General features: G+C 46.7%; 1 protein-coding gene across 3 annotated transcripts in view; it reads left to right on the top strand.

Annotated features, from left to right (window-relative positions):
* Positions 1-17,723, top strand: part of SPPL2A (signal peptide peptidase like 2A) — a 45,321-nt gene that overhangs the window by 2,370 nt on the left and 25,228 nt on the right. For all 3 annotated transcript variants that reach the window (XR_013979229.1, XM_080980414.1, XM_080980415.1), the window contains exons 2-6: positions 3,929-4,048; positions 4,616-4,798; positions 6,036-6,119; positions 9,389-9,522; positions 17,252-17,400. Coding sequence is in view for 2 of the 3 variants with exons in the window: in XM_080980414.1 (XP_080836540.1) it covers positions 3,929-4,048; positions 4,616-4,798; positions 6,036-6,119; positions 9,389-9,522; positions 17,252-17,400 (670 nt within the window). In the remaining variant the exon portion in view is untranslated. The remainder of the gene's footprint in view (positions 1-3,928; positions 4,049-4,615; positions 4,799-6,035; positions 6,120-9,388; positions 9,523-17,251; positions 17,401-17,723) is intronic.

The following is a 17,723-nucleotide window of genomic DNA, read 5'->3' as shown; positions in this document are numbered from 1 at the left end:
GGGGAGAAGTGGTCCTTGATGTATTGTGTCCTGAGTCATTTAAGGCTTTCTTGGTCAAAAGTTGCACTTTGATTTGGGCCCAGAAATTGGAAGCCAGTGCAGTTGGGCCAGGATTGGTGTTCTAGGCTCAAACTATTTTGTCCCGGAGAGCAACCTGGCCACTGAAGTTTCAGAACCATCTTCAGAGGCAGCCCCACATATAACAAGTTACAGACATCTAACCTAGACATTGCTAGAGTATAGACAACAGAAGTTAGGTTATCCCTCTCTGGATAGTGCAGCTTGGGCTACCAGCCAAAGCTGATGGAAAGCACTCCATGCCATCGAGGTCACCTGATCCTCAAGGGATCCTGAAATAACCCCAAGCTATGGAGTTGCTCCTGCAGAGGGAGTGCAAACCAATCAAGAGCAAGCCACATCCCATTCAAATGGTCTAGGGAACCCCCTACTAACACTGCCTCTGTCTTATCTGGATTGAGCTTCAGTTTGTTGGCTCTCATCCAGTCCAGGCAAGAAAACAGTCCAGCACATCCCATGCTACACCTACAGATGTAAAGGAGAAGTAAAACATCAGGAAGAGCTTTCTGTTAGTAAGAGTTGTTTGACAGTGGAACAGCCTTCCATGAGAGGTGGTAGATTCTCCTTCCATGGAGGTTTTTGAGAAGAGGTTGGATGGCCATCTGTCATGTATGTTCTAGTTGTGATTCCTGCATTGCAGATGGGTTGGACTAGATTAGCCTTGGGGTCCCTTCAAACTCTAAAATTCTAAGATTCTTTTATCCTAAGTAGCACTGTGTGTCATCAGCATACTACTGACAATGCATTCCGAAACTCAGATGATTCCACTCATTGCTGAATTGCTCATTGAAAAATAGATATTTTGGGTAACATGTTTTAATAACTCAGATTTTGAGTATGGTATAATAGTTAAAGGAGGCATGCTGGGACCAGCATAGTATAATGGTTTGAGAGCTGGACTAGGAATGTGGAGACTATCTCTTAGCCTAGCCTACTTACCAGGTTGTCCTGAGGAAGAAAGCAAGATGAGCACCACAACCCCATAGTCGCCTTTGACTGGACTTAACCGTCCAGGGGTCCTTTACCTTTTTACTAGTGGTCTGACTATGTAAGGAAGGTTCCTCTATTCCTGTGTTATGTCTAAACCACTGAGCCTTTGGGGCTTGCCGATCAGAAGGTTGGCAGTTCAAATCCCTGCAACGCAGTGAGCTCCCATTGCTCTGTCCCAGCTCCTGCCAACCTAGCAGTTCGAAAGCACGCCAGTGCCATGCAGGAAGGTAAATGGCATTTCCATGCACTCTGGTTTCCATCACAGTGTTCCGTCTCTTTCCATATGAACCTGCCTGGATCTTCTGAGGCCCTTCTTCATGTGCCGCCTCCTTGAGAGGTTCAGAGGCTGACAACATGAGAACAGGCCTTCTCTGCAGTGGCTCCCTGTCTATGGAATGCCCTCCCCAGAAAAGTTCACCTGGCGCCTTCATTATACACCTTTAGGCACCATGCAAAAACGTTCCTTTTTAACCAGGCCTTTGGTTGACCTGATTGACATCCTATTCCCTTTTAAAATATGGCTCTTTTTGGAGGGGTGCTATTGGGTTATTGTTCTTATTTTGATTTTATATATTGTGATCTTTTCTGTACATACATTCAATCAATCAATCAATCAGTCAACAAAAGTTCTTGTGCAGACATCAGTAGCAGCTTGCTAAAAATATCTACTTGTCCAGATGAACCTAAGTGCTTCCTGCTCAGATATGTAGACTCCGTTTGAGGTAAAGAGACCTGCACAGTGAATTCTGTTAGCATTCTTCCATGAGTGGGATTGAGGAAGAATTGTGTTACATCAGATTTCTATGTTCAAAAGCTTTGATAACTGCAAAGGGACAATTCGGAGAAGAGGTGGGAGGAGAAGCTTAACCCTTTCCCCAACCTTCATTTCCCCACAACCCCTCCCCACTATAGGGTTGTAAAGTTAGATGTATCCTCACAAATGCATGTCTGGAATCTTGTTTGGGAGTGAGAGGTTAGGGGGGAGTTGCAGGTGAAAAGTTTCAGGAGTACTACTCTTCTGTTTGGGATGCGGGTGGCGCTGTGGGTAAAACCTCAGCGCCTAGGACTTGCCGATTGCATGGTCAGCGGTTCGAATCCCCGCGGCAGGGTGAGCTCCCGCCGTTCGGTCCCAGCTCCTGCCCACCTAGCAGTTCAAAAGCACCCTTAAGTGCAAGTAGATAAATAGGTACCGCTTTCTAGCAGGAAGGTAAACGGCGTTTCCGTGTGCTGTGCTGGTGCAGGCTCGCCAGAGCAGCTTAGTCACGCTGGCCACGTGACCCGGAAGTGTCCTCGGACAGCGCTGGCCCCCGGCCTCTTAAGCGAGATGGGCGCGCAACCCCAGAGTCCCGTACGGGCAGGGGTACCTTTACCTTTACCTTTTTACTCTTCTGTTTCTGAGCTGCAGCTGCTGCTTCTAGTGAAAAGTACAATTGGGAGGAATACATTCTCTGAGAAGCAGCAGTTGTTGCTTTTTATTACACACATTCTTTATTGTAACATGAAATTCTGTCCTTGGATGCGTGTTAGAAATAGGACTTGATTCTGAAGTATTAAATAAGTGTTTGCTGAAGCTTTTTAAACGCTGTGCAAATCTGTATGAGGCAATTGATCCTTGATAAGTATTGTTACTATACTGTTACAATCTGAGAAATCTGAACATCCACTAATACCAGGGATCAGCAAACTTTTTCAGCAAGGGGCCTGTCCACTGTGGGCGGCCAAACTATATTTTTTTTGGGGGGGGGGGAAGGAACGAATTCCTATGCTCCACAAATAACCCAGAGATGCATTTTAAATAAAAACACATTATATTCATGTAAAAACACACTGATTCCCGGACCATCCACAGGCTGGATTTAGAAGGCGATTGGGCCAGATCTGGCCCCCGGGCCTTAGTTTGCCTACCCATGACTAATACTGTTGGTACTGTTTTCATTTCATCTTTTGTGCAAACTGTGTTTGGCCTATCAAATCCTTGCTTCTTAAACGAGGGTTAGTTCAAGTTCTGTGCACCTTTGCACAAGCCTGGAAGCTGCAGTTGACCATAGTTTCCTGTTATGTTTGGACCAGGAAACTATGGTTAATGGCTTCTAAACAAGCCAGGATTTCAAAGCATAGTTTAAAGTTATCTTTGTTTGGAAGCCCTTAACAGTAGTTCCTGGTTTACGCGTAATGGGAAGCTCTGGTTATCCTTGTCTTGCTGGTTGGTTTCCCATCTCACACCAAGGCAGGAGCATAGGTGCATGAGGATCATGCTTAATAATCCAGGATTTTATGGTCCCAACAAGGAACTACTGCAATGCACTACTATATGTTGGGCTGCCAACATGTAACACTGATTCTGGAACAAATGCGCTGGGCTACCAGTTGGATTAAGAACACTGCAAACCCGGAAGTAGGTGTTATGGTTTGTGAACTTTGCCTTGGAAGCAGAACATGTTCCTCTTCCTGTTGAGTGTGTTCCCTTTGTAAATTGAGTCCCCCGCTGCTTGGTTTAAGATTGGACTTCCAGAACGGATTAAGTTCGTAAACCAAGGTACCACTGTATCAGTAAATATGTGTTAGGCTTATGCAAATTTCATAGTGCAAATTTCATAGTTTTTAATATGTTGTAGATCAAGCACATGCCAATGTTAGAGTCCCTTTCCCTCATGTTCTTAACATACTAATCTTTCAGTTTTGGGGGGGAAATCTGAGCTGTATGAAAATGCTCTGAAAGGCCCTGCTGTGTTCCTAGTAGTATGCTTTTATAAGAAATGATTTGGCATTGCATAATCTAAAACCCTTTCAAAATGATGCTAGTCAACATTTTCATTCGTATTTTAAAGTGGTTAATGGAAAAAATCTTTTTCAATTATAGGTCAGCGGCGGTCAAGGAATCTTGCATGCAATTCAGATCGATAATCCTCTGTTAACAAAGGACTACTGCATATATTATAACTCTGAGTGGACCTCCCTTCCTAGTGCCTTAAATAACGTTGTAAGTAATTATACTCTTGTATTTCCTATGAATCAAGTGACTTTTCCTTGGGAAAATATGTCACAATCATTCACATCCTAATGGCACAATCTTTCCATCTAGACTATGCCATGTATGGTATGGGTGTGCCAGAAAAGGCCCTTGAAGTAAGGCTAGATCTATGTGTGCAACAAAATGTAGTGAGAATGAAGTGGTTTTGAGGTCTGAAAAAGTAGAATGGTTTCAGATAATAGTTGCAAATATTCCCCTGGTAAAAGAAACTTGCTGCAAACAGATGACTAGTCTGGATGCTGGACTAGAGTTCTACTTGCAAGGAGTGTTAACGTGGGGAAAACACATAGAAACAGTATCCCATGTCAGCAGTCTGAGTGGTACAGTAAATACAATATTAAACTAAACCACTAAGGTGTCTGGAAGTACAGTTTCTTTGCTAATGACTTTTCAGCTTCATAGTGTCATGATCTTTATTCCATCTGTTTTCAGTAAATAATAAGGCTGTTAGATTAACTGCTTCAGCCATATTACAGAATTCTCTTGCACTTCCAATCTTTTCCTTTTGCATCTTAGACGTATACAAGACTGGAGATCTTGACCCCCAAATTGCTTTGCAGTCCCTCGGATGCCACTCATGAAACTGTCAAGGACAAAGCAATCGTTGTGTCGAGAGGAAACTGCACTTTTGTAGAAAAGGCAGAGATCGCTCAGAAACTCGGTGCTAAAATGCTGCTCATCGCCAGTGACACTGGCATAGTAAGTTCTAATAGACATGGCTGCTTTTGCATGAAAAATGTTTTGCTTAAATTGTGGTGGTTGTTTTTGTCGCATTATTGTGGGTTTCATTAAGGTGGCGGTATTTTCCCCCTTTTTGAATCCGAGATGGCCATCTCACAGTAATCTAGAACTTGTCCGATTTTATTTGGCTCCTGAGGGCCCTACCAAATCTTAATCTAGGGTTAGGATTGAAGGGGCAAAGCTTCGGTCAGTTGCAAAGCAGTTCTATATTTTGGTGGCCATCATCATAAATATGCTTTCCTTCTTGCTGATATTGATGGTGAGAACTGAAGAGGGAAAATATTATATGGGTGATGGCGACAGATAAAAAGCTGGTGTACAAAATGACACTCATAAAAAGCACTCCTGGGCACTGCCAGGCACTTGTACCTCTCCAGACAGCAATGAGTCCAGGACTGACCCCAAGCTGCTGCACACCTGATTTTTCAGGTGAGTGCCATCCTGGACTGGTTGCATACAGGGCCGTAGCTAGGGGGTGGCGAGGTGGGCCCCCACCAGGGACACAGGTGATGGTAGGGTGCAAAATCGGCTTAAAAATATGTTCATAAATTTAGATATTGACTATTGCCTCATAAGAAATGGTTTTAAATAGAGAGTGAATTGAATGGGGTGGGGGGTGGGGTTAGAGGAGAGGCAGAAAGATGAGCTAATTTGTCTGTGGCTAGGGGGCACAATCTGGACTGTTCTGCCAGGGGCGCAAGATCACCTAGCTACAGCTCTGGTTGCATACCATGATCCAGATCTGCCATATTAATCTGCAGAAATATGTAGTATGGGCCTAGGAATAAGACAGAATGTTTTGATAGACTATTCAGTATACCTGAAGGAGCGTCTCCACCCCCATCGTCCAGCGCCGAGGGCCTTCTGGCGGTTCCCTCATTGCGAGAAGCAAAGCTACAGGGAACCAGGCAGAGGGCCTTCTCGGTAGTGGCGCCCACCCTGTGGAACGCCCTTCCAGCAGATGTCAAAGCAATAAACAACTACCTGACATTCAGAAGACATCTTAAGGCAGCCCTGTTCAGGGAAGTTTTTAACGTGTGATATTTTACTGTATTTTTGGTTTCTATGGAAGCCGCCCAGAGTGGCTGGGGAGGCCCAGCCAGATGGGAGGGGTATAAATAATAAATTATTATTATTATTATTAAGTAGAGATTCGTTCAGTAAAGCAGATGCATTATGAGTGTCCTTTTTCTAGGATACTCCTTATGGTAACAAGACTGCAAACATCACCATCCCAATTACACTTGTAAGCAGTGAAGATATAATCAATTTGAAAGAGGTAAGTACTTTTCTGGATTGCTTCGGAAAATGGGGGTTGAAACGGGTTTGGAAATGAGAGATTTTGATTTCACTTCTGGGCCTCTGTGGCGATCACACAGGGTCCCTGGACGTTTGACGGTCTATTGACCCTGTGCCACCACTGTGATTGCTTTCTTCGCTGCCACCAAGCCGTTTCTCATGGGTACACACGGAGTCCAGACAGTTGTTAACATTAACAAATAATCAAGTTTATTTTTATAAGCATGAAAAAGCTTATGGTTTCAGTTAATTTTTCTTGGCAGTTTCTTAATCTTAGTTTCTTTACTGACCCAATATTCCTAACAACTTCAAACTGATTATCCCAACTAACTATCTGACTCCACCTAACAATTCCTCTCACTCTCTCACAACTCTACCAACCCACAGACTCCCTCTTCCTTCTCCAACTCCCAACTCTCAACTGACTTTCACACAACTCCCCCTCTAACCCTAACTCCTCCTATCAGTTTCCACTGGCCAATCACATCACACTCATTTTAACCCTTTCCTTATGACCCACCTAGGAGGCAAACGCCACATACTCTTTCTTACCTCTTCTCCCCTCTTTCAGTATTTGGTCAGGTGAAATCCAATCACTTTTTGCAGCATCTTGTTGTATCTCCTTTGCTCATTTTTCAGTTTCTGATTACTAGAATGGAAATTTCATAGATACTTTGAAGTCTCTGAAAATACTTTGCTATGTTGTCTTGACTTGTTTTTTATCTGCTCTGATATGTTCCTAAAAAGGAAGAGAGATGCTGGATGAAACATGTTTCCCCAAAACAAAGCACCTTAATCAAGGGCTGTTTTCAACTCATTTCTATGCAGAGTTAAATCAGAGGTCATGACTCACTCATTTCTTTCAATGAGTCTAGGACTTAGTTGGATACAATGACAACATTTGTGCATTATTTTCTTCTCTGACAGTTACTTGACCAATTTCCTCTTTTTTGTTTGTCTTTGTCAGCATTAATTTTTACCACTGTGTATTCATTTTTCATTAGAACACTTGCAATCAGAATGAAGGAGCATGATGTACTTGGTTTATTAAATGGCCATGGTAGATTATGCTTGCAGCTAAAATCCTCTTTTTTGCATCTTATTTTATTCATTTTGTGTTGCTGCTTTTCATACAGTGGTGATGAAGGTGGGAGGCAGTTTCTTAGAAGAATACAGTGGCTTGGTTTGCACATTGCACTAAGTGACACATGGCTTAGCACAGACCCCTGGAAAGGAGATTGTGGCTACACCTTCCCAGTCATTTTGCTGTTGTGCTGCACTGAGCTACATTTATGCTAAACTAAGCCATGCTAAACTAAGCATGGCTTAGTTTTTCAAACAATAATGATAAAGCATGGTAAGCCATGTTTAGCATGTTGTCCGAACCCTGGTTCATCAGTTAGCTCTCTTCACACTAACCACAAACTGCAACCAAGCTTTCTCCTATGATTTATGTCTCATGATTTTGTCGTCTGTGTGTGAAGGAAAAAACTTAAACACGTTGCAGAGTTCCCAAAAAATAGACCAGAGGCAATTTCATCCAGCAGAGCTTTACTGCTACTGAAGGCAAATGAGCGTAATGGTCACAAATCCAATACATTCAGGATTGGCACAGTCCATAAGAAATCCAGTTGCAACAGACTTATTTTAAACTTAACAACAACTTATAAGACTAAACCTTAACACTATGGCATACGGAACAGAACACCACATCAGAACTAAGACATAGAAAAAGAAAGTGAGTTCAGGCTCCTTCTGGCCTTACCATTATAGTCAGCATAACCTTGACAGGAAGGATAACAGAACCAGTTTAAACCAACTGTACTCAGCTTCCCAGAAGGAATAACCCAAACATCAGAAGCCTCCTGCTTTCACATAGACAAGCTTCAAGAACCCTCTTGAATTAAGCAGAACAGGAAAGATCTCTACACATCAGATCAATACTTTCTGTACTAAGAAATGCAAACTGACAGATTTGTCCAGGAGAGCTGAACCGTGAACCTGGGTTCAGACGACACACTAAACCAAAGCGTGGCTTAGCTCAGTGCAGCACAGCAGCAAAATGATTGGGGATGAGTGCTAGGTACGCTCTCCGAAAGGTCTGGTGGGGCCTGCTGAGGCTGTGGCAGACTCCATTGGGCCCTCCTGCTGCTATGATGGGGAGGGCCCGATGGAGCCCACCTAGCTGTGGAATGTTGAGGGGGGCCGGCCCTCGCATTAAAATGTTTGTGGGTGCCCACGGCCACCCAGAGATGGTGCTGGTGCCGCATGCTTCCATGCCAGTGTTAAGCCATGGTTTGGCTTAGCCCGACATGCAAACCAGGTGAAGATTGAGGTATTGTCAGGGAACTGCCATCGGCTCAGGGGGGAGAGGGGAAAAGCCGGATGGATTACAGAGAGCCCCCAAAGATCATGGGAAGAAGCTCCTCCTCAGCGGAGGAGAGTAACCACGCCTCCAGTGGAGAGGAGCTTCAGGGCTCGGAGGCGGCGAGGCGGTGCCAGGACACCTTGCCTGGGCAAAGCGGGGAGGAGAGAGGTCCTCCGTTACCCACGCCTTCCTTGCGCAGTAAGCTTCCGCGCAGAGCGGGGAGGTGCAGACTGGGCGTCAAGAAACTACTCTGCTGGGGAAGGTTTAAGGACCGCCCACCCATGGATTCTGCCAGTGAATGAGCAAGACACGGGAGAGTGGCGCTCTGGACAGATAAAGTTTATTTTGGCATCAAAAACAAGGCTTCACAGCTGAGCAGGGAGGTATTTGCCTGCTTGCTCTCAAGCAACCCCTTGGAACCTTAACAGGTATGAATAGTTTTGTTGCTGCAGTCTTCTACATTCACATCATGAATGAGAATTGCTTCTTGGTGGCCAGTGTTTTCGTTCATTGGAGAAGAGTTTATTCTCTTTCCTGATTCCCCCCCCCATGTTCTTCCTGCTTCTCCACTATGTCCTTTCTACAACCTTGTGAGGTAGGTTAGGCTAGCAGGGCTCAAAGTCATCCAGTGATCTTCATGGGGTTTTGAATCTGCATCTCCTCATTCAAAACTAAAACCACCCTAGATCTTTCCTTGTTCTGGCCATTTGATGTGCTACAAATGACTAAAATATGCATGTGTAAGCACGTGGGTTGGTAAAGGAAAGTGGACTTCCTTGCAAGGCTATGTTTCGGAATATCCCAGAATCCTGGTCAGATATTGAAATGTAAAGCATCTCCTTTCAACAGACATCTCTAATCGATGCTTTTATAATTTCCAGGATCTTGGAAAGAACGTCAACGTGACATTATATTCACCACCTCACCCAAAATTTGACTTCAGCATGGTGGCTATCTTTCTAATTGCTGTGGTCTCTGTAGCATTGGGAGGCTACTGGAGTGGAATGGCAGAGCTGTAAGTTTCCTTGGTTTAACCTTAATATATGAAAAGTTCCTGTTACTGGACAACACATTTGCTGCTACAGGGACAATTTTGCTTTGTGTGTTTGTTCTCTCTTTCTCTCAAACAGTTCCACTGGGGATCGTTCTTTCTCTCAATCAATAAATATGTGGGGATCAAGGTCCTGGTCTATAAGTTGTATGGGAAGAGCAAAAGATGGTGAAAAATCCATTGATTTGCTACTGGGAAATAGACAATATTTAGAGCATCCGCTTGCAGGTAGAGCTCAGGGAGACCTCCGTCTGAAACCCTGGAGAGCTGCTGCCATCCAATGAACAAGATGGACCACACAGATTTCCCAATAAATCCAGTACAGTGGTACCTCAGGTTACATACGCTTCAGGTTACATACGCTTCAGTTCAGACTCCGCTAACCCAGAAATAGTGCTTCAGGTTAAGAACTTTGCCTCAGGATGAGAACAGAAATCGGGCTCCAGCGGTGCGGCAGCAGCAGGAGGCCCCATTAGCTAAAGTGGTCCTTCAGGTTAAGAACAGTTTCAGGTTAAGTACAGACCTCCGGAACGAATTAAGTACTTAACCTGAGGTACCACTGTATCCTGTTCATGGATAATTCCATCTGAGCAGGACAACCAGCTGGATACAACTCATTGTGCCAGAAGCATTCCCATGGAGAAGGCCCAGTTTGATGGTAGACTTGTGTGGCTTTGTTAAGGGCCTCCAAAAAGCATTATGGTCCACAAAGTCTGATTGGACCAAATTAGTGACCCTGCCAAGTGCACTGCTTAGAGATGAGCTGAATACAGAAAGGAATCTCAGTATCTCACTAAAGGTGATGTTTATTCAATATAAATATGCATCAAATCTATAACTGATAATTGCTTGATTTTTAATTTTGTAGTGTTTTCTCCATGGGGACACTTTTGGCACAATGCCTGGAAAATACTGTTGGCATTGAAAAGCCACATGGACTGTTAAGGAATAGGTTTCCTGGAAAATCTGTGCAGAATTTCAAGTCTGATGCTTTTTATGGGCATTTCTCCACCAGAACAACTAGAAAAAGCATTCCTATAGGGAAGTCCTAAGAGCAGGTGTCTTTTGTGACTGAAACGTATTAAGTTCATATTAATACTAATGACTGGACTAATAAATATTAAGCTCCGCATATTCCATAAGATAAATATATATTCATTCTGTGAACCATGATGTAATCTTGCTGAATGTTGCTTAGTTGAGAAAAGCCAATCCATTACTAAAGCAGAAAGAAACATCCACATATTGATCTATGTTGAAAATGGTAACAAGATGCAGTGAGAGCCTATAGCTGCTTCTGTCGGAAGCAAAAAGAATTACCAACACTGGAAGAATGGAGGATGAAGTTAATGGACTATGCAGAATTGGACAAGCTAACAGGAAGGATACGAAACCGGCGGGACCAGAGATTCACCGAAGACTGGAATAAATTTATGGAGAAATTGAAAAGTATTTGTGATAATCAGATGACATTTGTAGGTTTACAAAAAGCTCTGTGAGGAATAATTTAAGAAATATTGTAAAAATGGAAAGGGAGATGTAGTGGTTCTAGGGGTTGCTCGTGCGTAAGCCGGTGCAAACACCTGGCTGGGTTGCCTGAGTGAACCTTTTCTGTCTGGACAGCCACTCACCCGTGGCTGTCTCAGTCGCTGGCAGAATCTGTCAGTGGGCGTTTCTTAAACTTCTTCCAGCAAAGAAGCTCTTTGACGCCCAGTCTCCTCCTACTCTCTCTGCGCAAAAGCCTTCTGCGCAAGGAGGGCATAGGCAGCGGAGGACCCCTACTCTCCCCGCTGGTACCCGGCAAGGAGTCATGGGACCGCCTCGCCGCTTCCCCCATCTGCCCCCCTTCTCCACTGGTGCTACGCTGATTCTCTTCCCCAGAAGATGGGCTGCCTCTCCCAATCCCGGGACTCTCTCTGGAATCCCTCTGGATCTTGCTCTCTCCCTCCAGCACTGATGGCAGTTCCCTGACAGGAGAAATGATATGTTAAGAAAGGTAAAGGATGTCAGGGAACTGCCATCGGAAGGAAGGGAAGTGAAAGGGCTCACACAGGTTGGGAGAGACTCAGCAGCTGAAGAGGGAACCAGTAGGGGGAGAGGAGCTGAGCTGAGGGAAAGGGAGCTGGAGGGATGGCTCAGAGACACTTCCAGCGAAAACAGTGGGGAGGTTTCAGGACCTCCTGTAGGGACACCCACTCCTCGCCGGAAACTGTCACGCAGAGAGTCCAGAAGACGTGTTTCCGTTAAGGAGCTTTTATGTTGGAAGCAATTCCGAAAGCAACCACTGTCGGAATCTGCCAGCGACTGACGGAGCCATGTTTAAGGGGCTCCGTTACAGACAGAGGTTTGCAAACTTGACCAAACTCTGAGGGACTTGGATTTTACACACAAGCAGCTCATCGTCCCATCACAGCATTCCGACAGTCTCCGTGAGCAGCTTGTGCAGGAGAAGGCATCATGAGCAACCCAGCCGGAACAGGAGAAGCAGGAGCTGGAGCGGGTCCAAGCCTGGAAGAAAGGTACCGGGTGTTGGAGGTCCAGCTAGCGCTGCAGACGGCGAGGCTTGAGGAGAGGAGGGCTCAGGATGCAGACAAAAAGGGGAAAGACACCCAGCTCGCCAGAAAGGTACCAGGATTGGTGCAGAAGTTTGGGGGGGAGCCCAAAGACTATCATGGCTTTCGGACAGAGATGCAATATGCCCTCAATCTGCAGTTTGATGAATTCCCTGACGAGGAATCACGAGTGGCTTTCGTGATTGGGCATCTTGAAAAGGGGGCGAGAGACTGGGTTAGACCCCTGATGGCAGCGAATAGTGACGTCCTAAAGGACACGATGAAGTTCTTTCGCGCCATGGATCTGATGTTTTCCAGCGATATTGAACAGGGAGTGGTGCGCAGACAGTTAATGGCTTGCAAACAGGGGAGCCGATCTGTCCGTGAGTACTGGACTGAGTTCACCATGTTGATCCATAAATTGGGGTGGGATCTATCGGCGGAACCCATTCAAATGCTCTTTGAAGAAGGGCTTTCTTCGGCTGTGAAAGACGAACTTTCCCGGGCGCCCAGGGCGGAGTCTATGGACCAGCTGACCAAATCAGCGCTGACCATAGGAGCGCGCCAGGAGGCGAGAGCATTGGAGAGGCGGGAAGGGAAGGGGGAACGTTGGAAGGAGTTCCGCATTCCAGACATTCCAGAGCCAACTTTCCCGCCGGCAGAGCCGATGGAAATCGGAACAGCGCGCGCGCGCGCAGTTTCAAAGCCCAGTGAGGGGGGAAAGAAGGAGGGAAAAGGCGCCCGGAAATGCTATCTCTGCCAACAGCCAGGTCACTTTGCCAGAGTCTGCCCCCAGAGGAAGGAATGGCAAGGGATGGTAGGAGCTGTGGAGGGAAGAGAGGAAGAAATACCGGAGCAAGTAAAAGCCAACGCCTGGCTGCCACCGTCGGGGCACAGCAGCCAGGCCAAAGAGCAGTGAAAGTGCCCACGCCAGAACCTCCTAAACCCGCCCTAGTGATAGAAGTGGCGCTAGAGCTGCCAAACGGACACCCTCTAAAGATAAAGGCGCTGTTGGACTCAGGCAGCTCCTGCAATTTCATGAGCAAAGAGTTTGCAGCTGAACACCAGATACAGACGATCCCTTTAAGCAACCCCCTGCAGGTGACCACGATCGATGGCAGGGAGCTGTTGGGAGGAGAAGTCAGCTTGCAGACCGTCCCAATGATAATGAAGGTGGCAAGGCACACCGAACTGATAGCGTTTAATGTGGCCACCTTGGGAGGAGCTCCCATTATATTGGGGATGAGCTGGCTAGCGTTACATGATCCGCTGGTGGGCTGGCATCAGAGAGTGGTTTCTTTTGGTTCAGCACATTGCTTAGAACACTGCAAAGAGGGAAAGGGTTTGGCAGGGGCCCAAGCCACCCTAGCAGGGACTGAAGTAACGGAGAACGTGAAGGTACCACGACAATACGCAGATCTCCGCGACGTCTTCAGCGAAAGGGAAGCTGACCAACTACCTCCGCATAGACCCTTTGACTGTCAAATCAATTTACTCCCTGGGGCACAGCTCCCTGTAGGCAAGCTGTACGCCATGTCAGACAGAGAGATGCAGGAGCTAAGAGAGTTCATTGACAAGAACCTGAAGAGAGGGTTCATCAGAGAGTCCAGGGCGGTGGGGGGCAGCCCAGTGTTTTTTGTGCATAAAAAAAACACGAACAAGCCGAGGCTGGTGTGTGACTTCAGGGCCTTAAATGCAGTGTCAGAACCAGTGGCTTTCCCTATGCCCAGGATTGACGACATTTTGACAAGGGTGCGGAAGGGAAAGATTTTCACAAAGCTGGACCTAAGGGGGGCGTACAACCTGATACGAATAAGGAAGGGGGATGAATGGAAAACCACCATGTTCACCCCTTTAGGGGCATTTGAATATTTAGTTATGCCCTTCGGCCTACAAGCAGGCTCCGCATGCTTTCAATCGTTTATGAACCACGTCCTGGGGCCTTTGCTTTACAAGAATTGTGTGGCCTTCTTAGACGACGTGTTGGTGTATTCTGAGAATGAGGAGCAGCATGTGAGAGACGTCAGAGAAGTGTTGAGCAGGCTGCAAGCCAACCAGCTGTGGGTGAAACTGGAGAAGTGTCAGTTTCATACCAAGGAGGTGGAATTCCTGGGGTATCGCCTGTCAGACAAGGGATTGGCCATGGATCCCGGCAAGGTCCAGGCGGTGCTGGAATGGAAAACACCCAAAACAAGGAAGGATGTGCAGAGGTTCCTAGGATTTGGGAACTTCTATCGTAAGTTCATCCGAAACTTTGCCCACCTGACGGCGCCCATTACGGACTGTCTCAGCAGTAAGAAGAAGTTCGTTTGGACTGAGGAGGCGGAGCGAGCATTTGAGGAACTAAAAAGGGCCTTCGCCTCGGAACAACAACTCCTGCATGTGGATTTACAAAAACCGATGAGAGTGGAAACTGACGCATCAGACAGAGCGATTGGGGCGGTGCTTCTGCAGCCAGGGAAGGAGGAGTCAGAGTGGAGACCGTGTGCCTTTTTTTCGCAAAAGCTGAACAAATCCGAGAGGAACTACACGGTGTATGACCGAGAACTACTAGCCATTCATGAGGCGTTCCGGAGATGGAGGCACCTGCTAATTGGCGCACAACATAAGGTGCAAGTGTGCACTGACCACAAGAACCTAGAGTATTGGAGGACGGCACGAGTGCTCAACCAACGGCAAGTGAGATGGGCCCAGGAGTTCTCCAAATTTAACTTTGAGATTTGTTACGTGCCAGGCCCAGAGAACATTAGGGCGGACGCTCTCTCACGCAAACCTGAATATTTGGAGGGGGAGGGAGCACCCGAAGAGAGACATGTCATTCCAGAGGACCGCTGGGTGTGTGGGGCCGCATTGGTGGGACAAAGAGAACTGGTAGAGGAAACAGAGAATGATGAATACGCCCAGAATAAGCTCAGAGGTCTTAGGGGTGAGGGAGAGGAACCAGGGGGTTTCGAGGAAAGAAATGGAGCTTTGTATTACAAAGGGGCACTGTATATCCCTGAAGGAGACTTAAGGGGGAGGGTACTCAAGCAGTTGCACGACAGCCCCACGGCGGGGCATTTTGGACAACACAAAACCATGTGGTTGGTCACCAGGGAATTTTGGTGGCCTAAGGTGAGGGAAGATGTACGGGAGTATGTAAGAGGGTGTGAGCAATGCCAGCGAGCCAAAGGGGAGAGGCGGGCACCGGCGGGGCTATTAGAACCCTTACCAACCCCAGAACGACCTTGGGAGGCAGTGTCGATAGATTTTATGACTGATCTGCCGAAGTCCAAGGGGAAAACAGCCATCATGGTGGTGGTAGACCTACTAACAAAGATGTGCCACTTTGTAGCCTGCTCGCATGCAGTCACGGCGGAAGAGACAGCGAAGTTATTTGTAGAACACATTTTTAGGTTGCACGGGGTGCCATTGAGGGTGGTCTCAGACCGAGGAAAACAATTTACTTCCAGGTTCTGGAGGAAGCTCATGAGCTTACTGCAGGTGGAGGTCAACTTTTCGACTGCCCGGCACCCTGAAACCAACGGGCAGGCGGAAAGAGCAAACGGTGTCCTCCAGCAATACCTGAGGTGTTATGTCAATGACAGAGAGAATGACTGGGTAGAAAAGTTGGCGCTGGCGGAATTTGCCTACAACAATGCCGAGAATGTGTCCACAGGGATGAGCCCCTTCTTGGCTAATTATGGGTGTCATCCCAGGGCTTTCCCAGGGGGAGAAGGGGAGAGATGGAGCGTCCCGGCAGCCGAGCATTTTGTAGAAGAAATGGAAGCAATCCATCGTCAGCTCCAACTCAACTTAGAAAAGGCGAAGGAAGAATACAAGAGGCAGGCAGACAAGAACCGAAGGGAAGGTGAAACCATAAGGGTGGAAGATAGGGTGTGGCTGTCAACCCAAGGGTTGCCGTTCAAAGGAGGTTGTAAGAAATTAAGACCCAGGAGATTGGGTCCCTTTGAGGTCATTCAACAGGTCAACCCAGTGGCTTTCAGGCTCCGGTTACCCAACCACATGAAACTGCACCCAGTATTTCACAGGTCGTTACTGTCACCGTATGAGGGGGGACGAGAAGGGATGGCCACTCGGGGACCGGTCATAGAAGAAAGGGAATGCAGCAGCCATGGGGCAGAAATCCTCGACGCCAGGTGGAAGGGGGATCAGGTGGAGTATTTGGTAGCGTGGGAAGGAGAACCGGAGTCAGAAAACACTTGGGTAATGGCAGAAGATATCAATGACGCGGTATTGATAGAAACGTTCCATCAAAGGTTCCCAAGGAAACCTCAGCCTGTGGAGAGGTTCCGGAGGGAATACTTTGGGACCACCGATGAGGAGGAGGAGTTGGAAGGATTCTCGGACTCGGAAGGGGAAGGGGAGATGGACTCTGAGGAGGAGGAGTACTTCGAGACCAGGAACCGCAACAGGTGGAGAGAAGTGTTCGGGACATCGGAAGATGAAGGAAGTTCATTCCGGGGTTTTGCCTCCTCACCGCCCGTAGAGGAGGGGGCGAGAGGGGATGAAGGGGGCCCTGGAGGGGAGGTGGATGTCAGGGAACTGCCATCGGAAGGAAGGGAAGTGAAAGGGCTCACACAGGTTGGGAGAGACTCAGCAGCTGAAGAGGGAACCAGTAGGGGGAGAGGAGCTGAGCTGAGGGAAAGGGAGCTGGAGGGATGGCTCAGAGACACTTCCAGCGAAAACAGTGGGGAGGTTTCAGGACCTCCTGTAGGGACACCCACTCCTCGCCGGAAACTGTCACGCAGAGAGTCCAGAAGACGTGTTTCCGTTAAGGAGCTTTTATGTTGGAAGCGATTCCGAAAGCAACCACTGTCGGAATCTGCCAGCGACTGACGGAGCCATGTTTAAGGGGCTCCGTTACAGACAGAGGTTTGCAAACTTGACCAAACTCTGAGGGACTTGGATTTTACACACAAGCAGCTCATCGTCCCATCACAAAGGCAATATTAAGTTAAGAACTGCAGATGAAGTGATTACGACGGAGGATTATCAGAGGTGCTGACGGAAGTCAAACTAGAATATGTGTGTAATAATTTGTGTGGTATGTTTCTAAAAAAAAATTTTTTTTGTATGCTAAAAACCAATAAAAAATATTTTTTAAAAAATAATATAACTGCTTCTGTTTACCCTCACAGTGAGAGTCTGAAGCGGTCTTCAAATGATGGAAACAGCGACTCGTCAGAAAGTGAAGAAAATGTGGTTTTAACTCCTATGACTGCTGTTTTCTTTGTTGCCATCTGTTGTATTATGCTGGTCTTGATGTACTACTTCTACAAATATCTAGGTAAGGAGACATTTGGATTTATTCTGGTCTGACTTTCTGAACTTGCCATGCCTGCTTCCTGCTGAGGTGGTAGGCTTGGGTCTGGGTTGCAAGTGGGGGCTTGATGATTGAATGCCCCATAAAAAAAGAAAGAAAACATTCTAGCGAGACTTTTTCCTGATATGCTTTGTTTCTTATAGTGAGGGATTTATTATTATTATTTCTTAGTGTTTCTGGAGGAGTCTGCAGTGGTTCAGCCCCAATTTCAAGCTTACAGACTCAGTGAAAACTGGGGCTCTGCCTGAATTCAACACTGAATTTATATAGCTTTATTTAGTTCTACG

Source organism: Podarcis pityusensis, assembly GCF_964106645.2.
Source record: "Podarcis pityusensis genome assembly, chromosome: 14".
Lineage (NCBI taxonomy): Eukaryota > Metazoa > Chordata > Lepidosauria > Squamata > Lacertidae > Podarcis > Podarcis pityusensis.
Note: the sequence above shows the minus strand (reverse complement) of the source record. Positions and strands in the feature narration are given on the sequence as shown.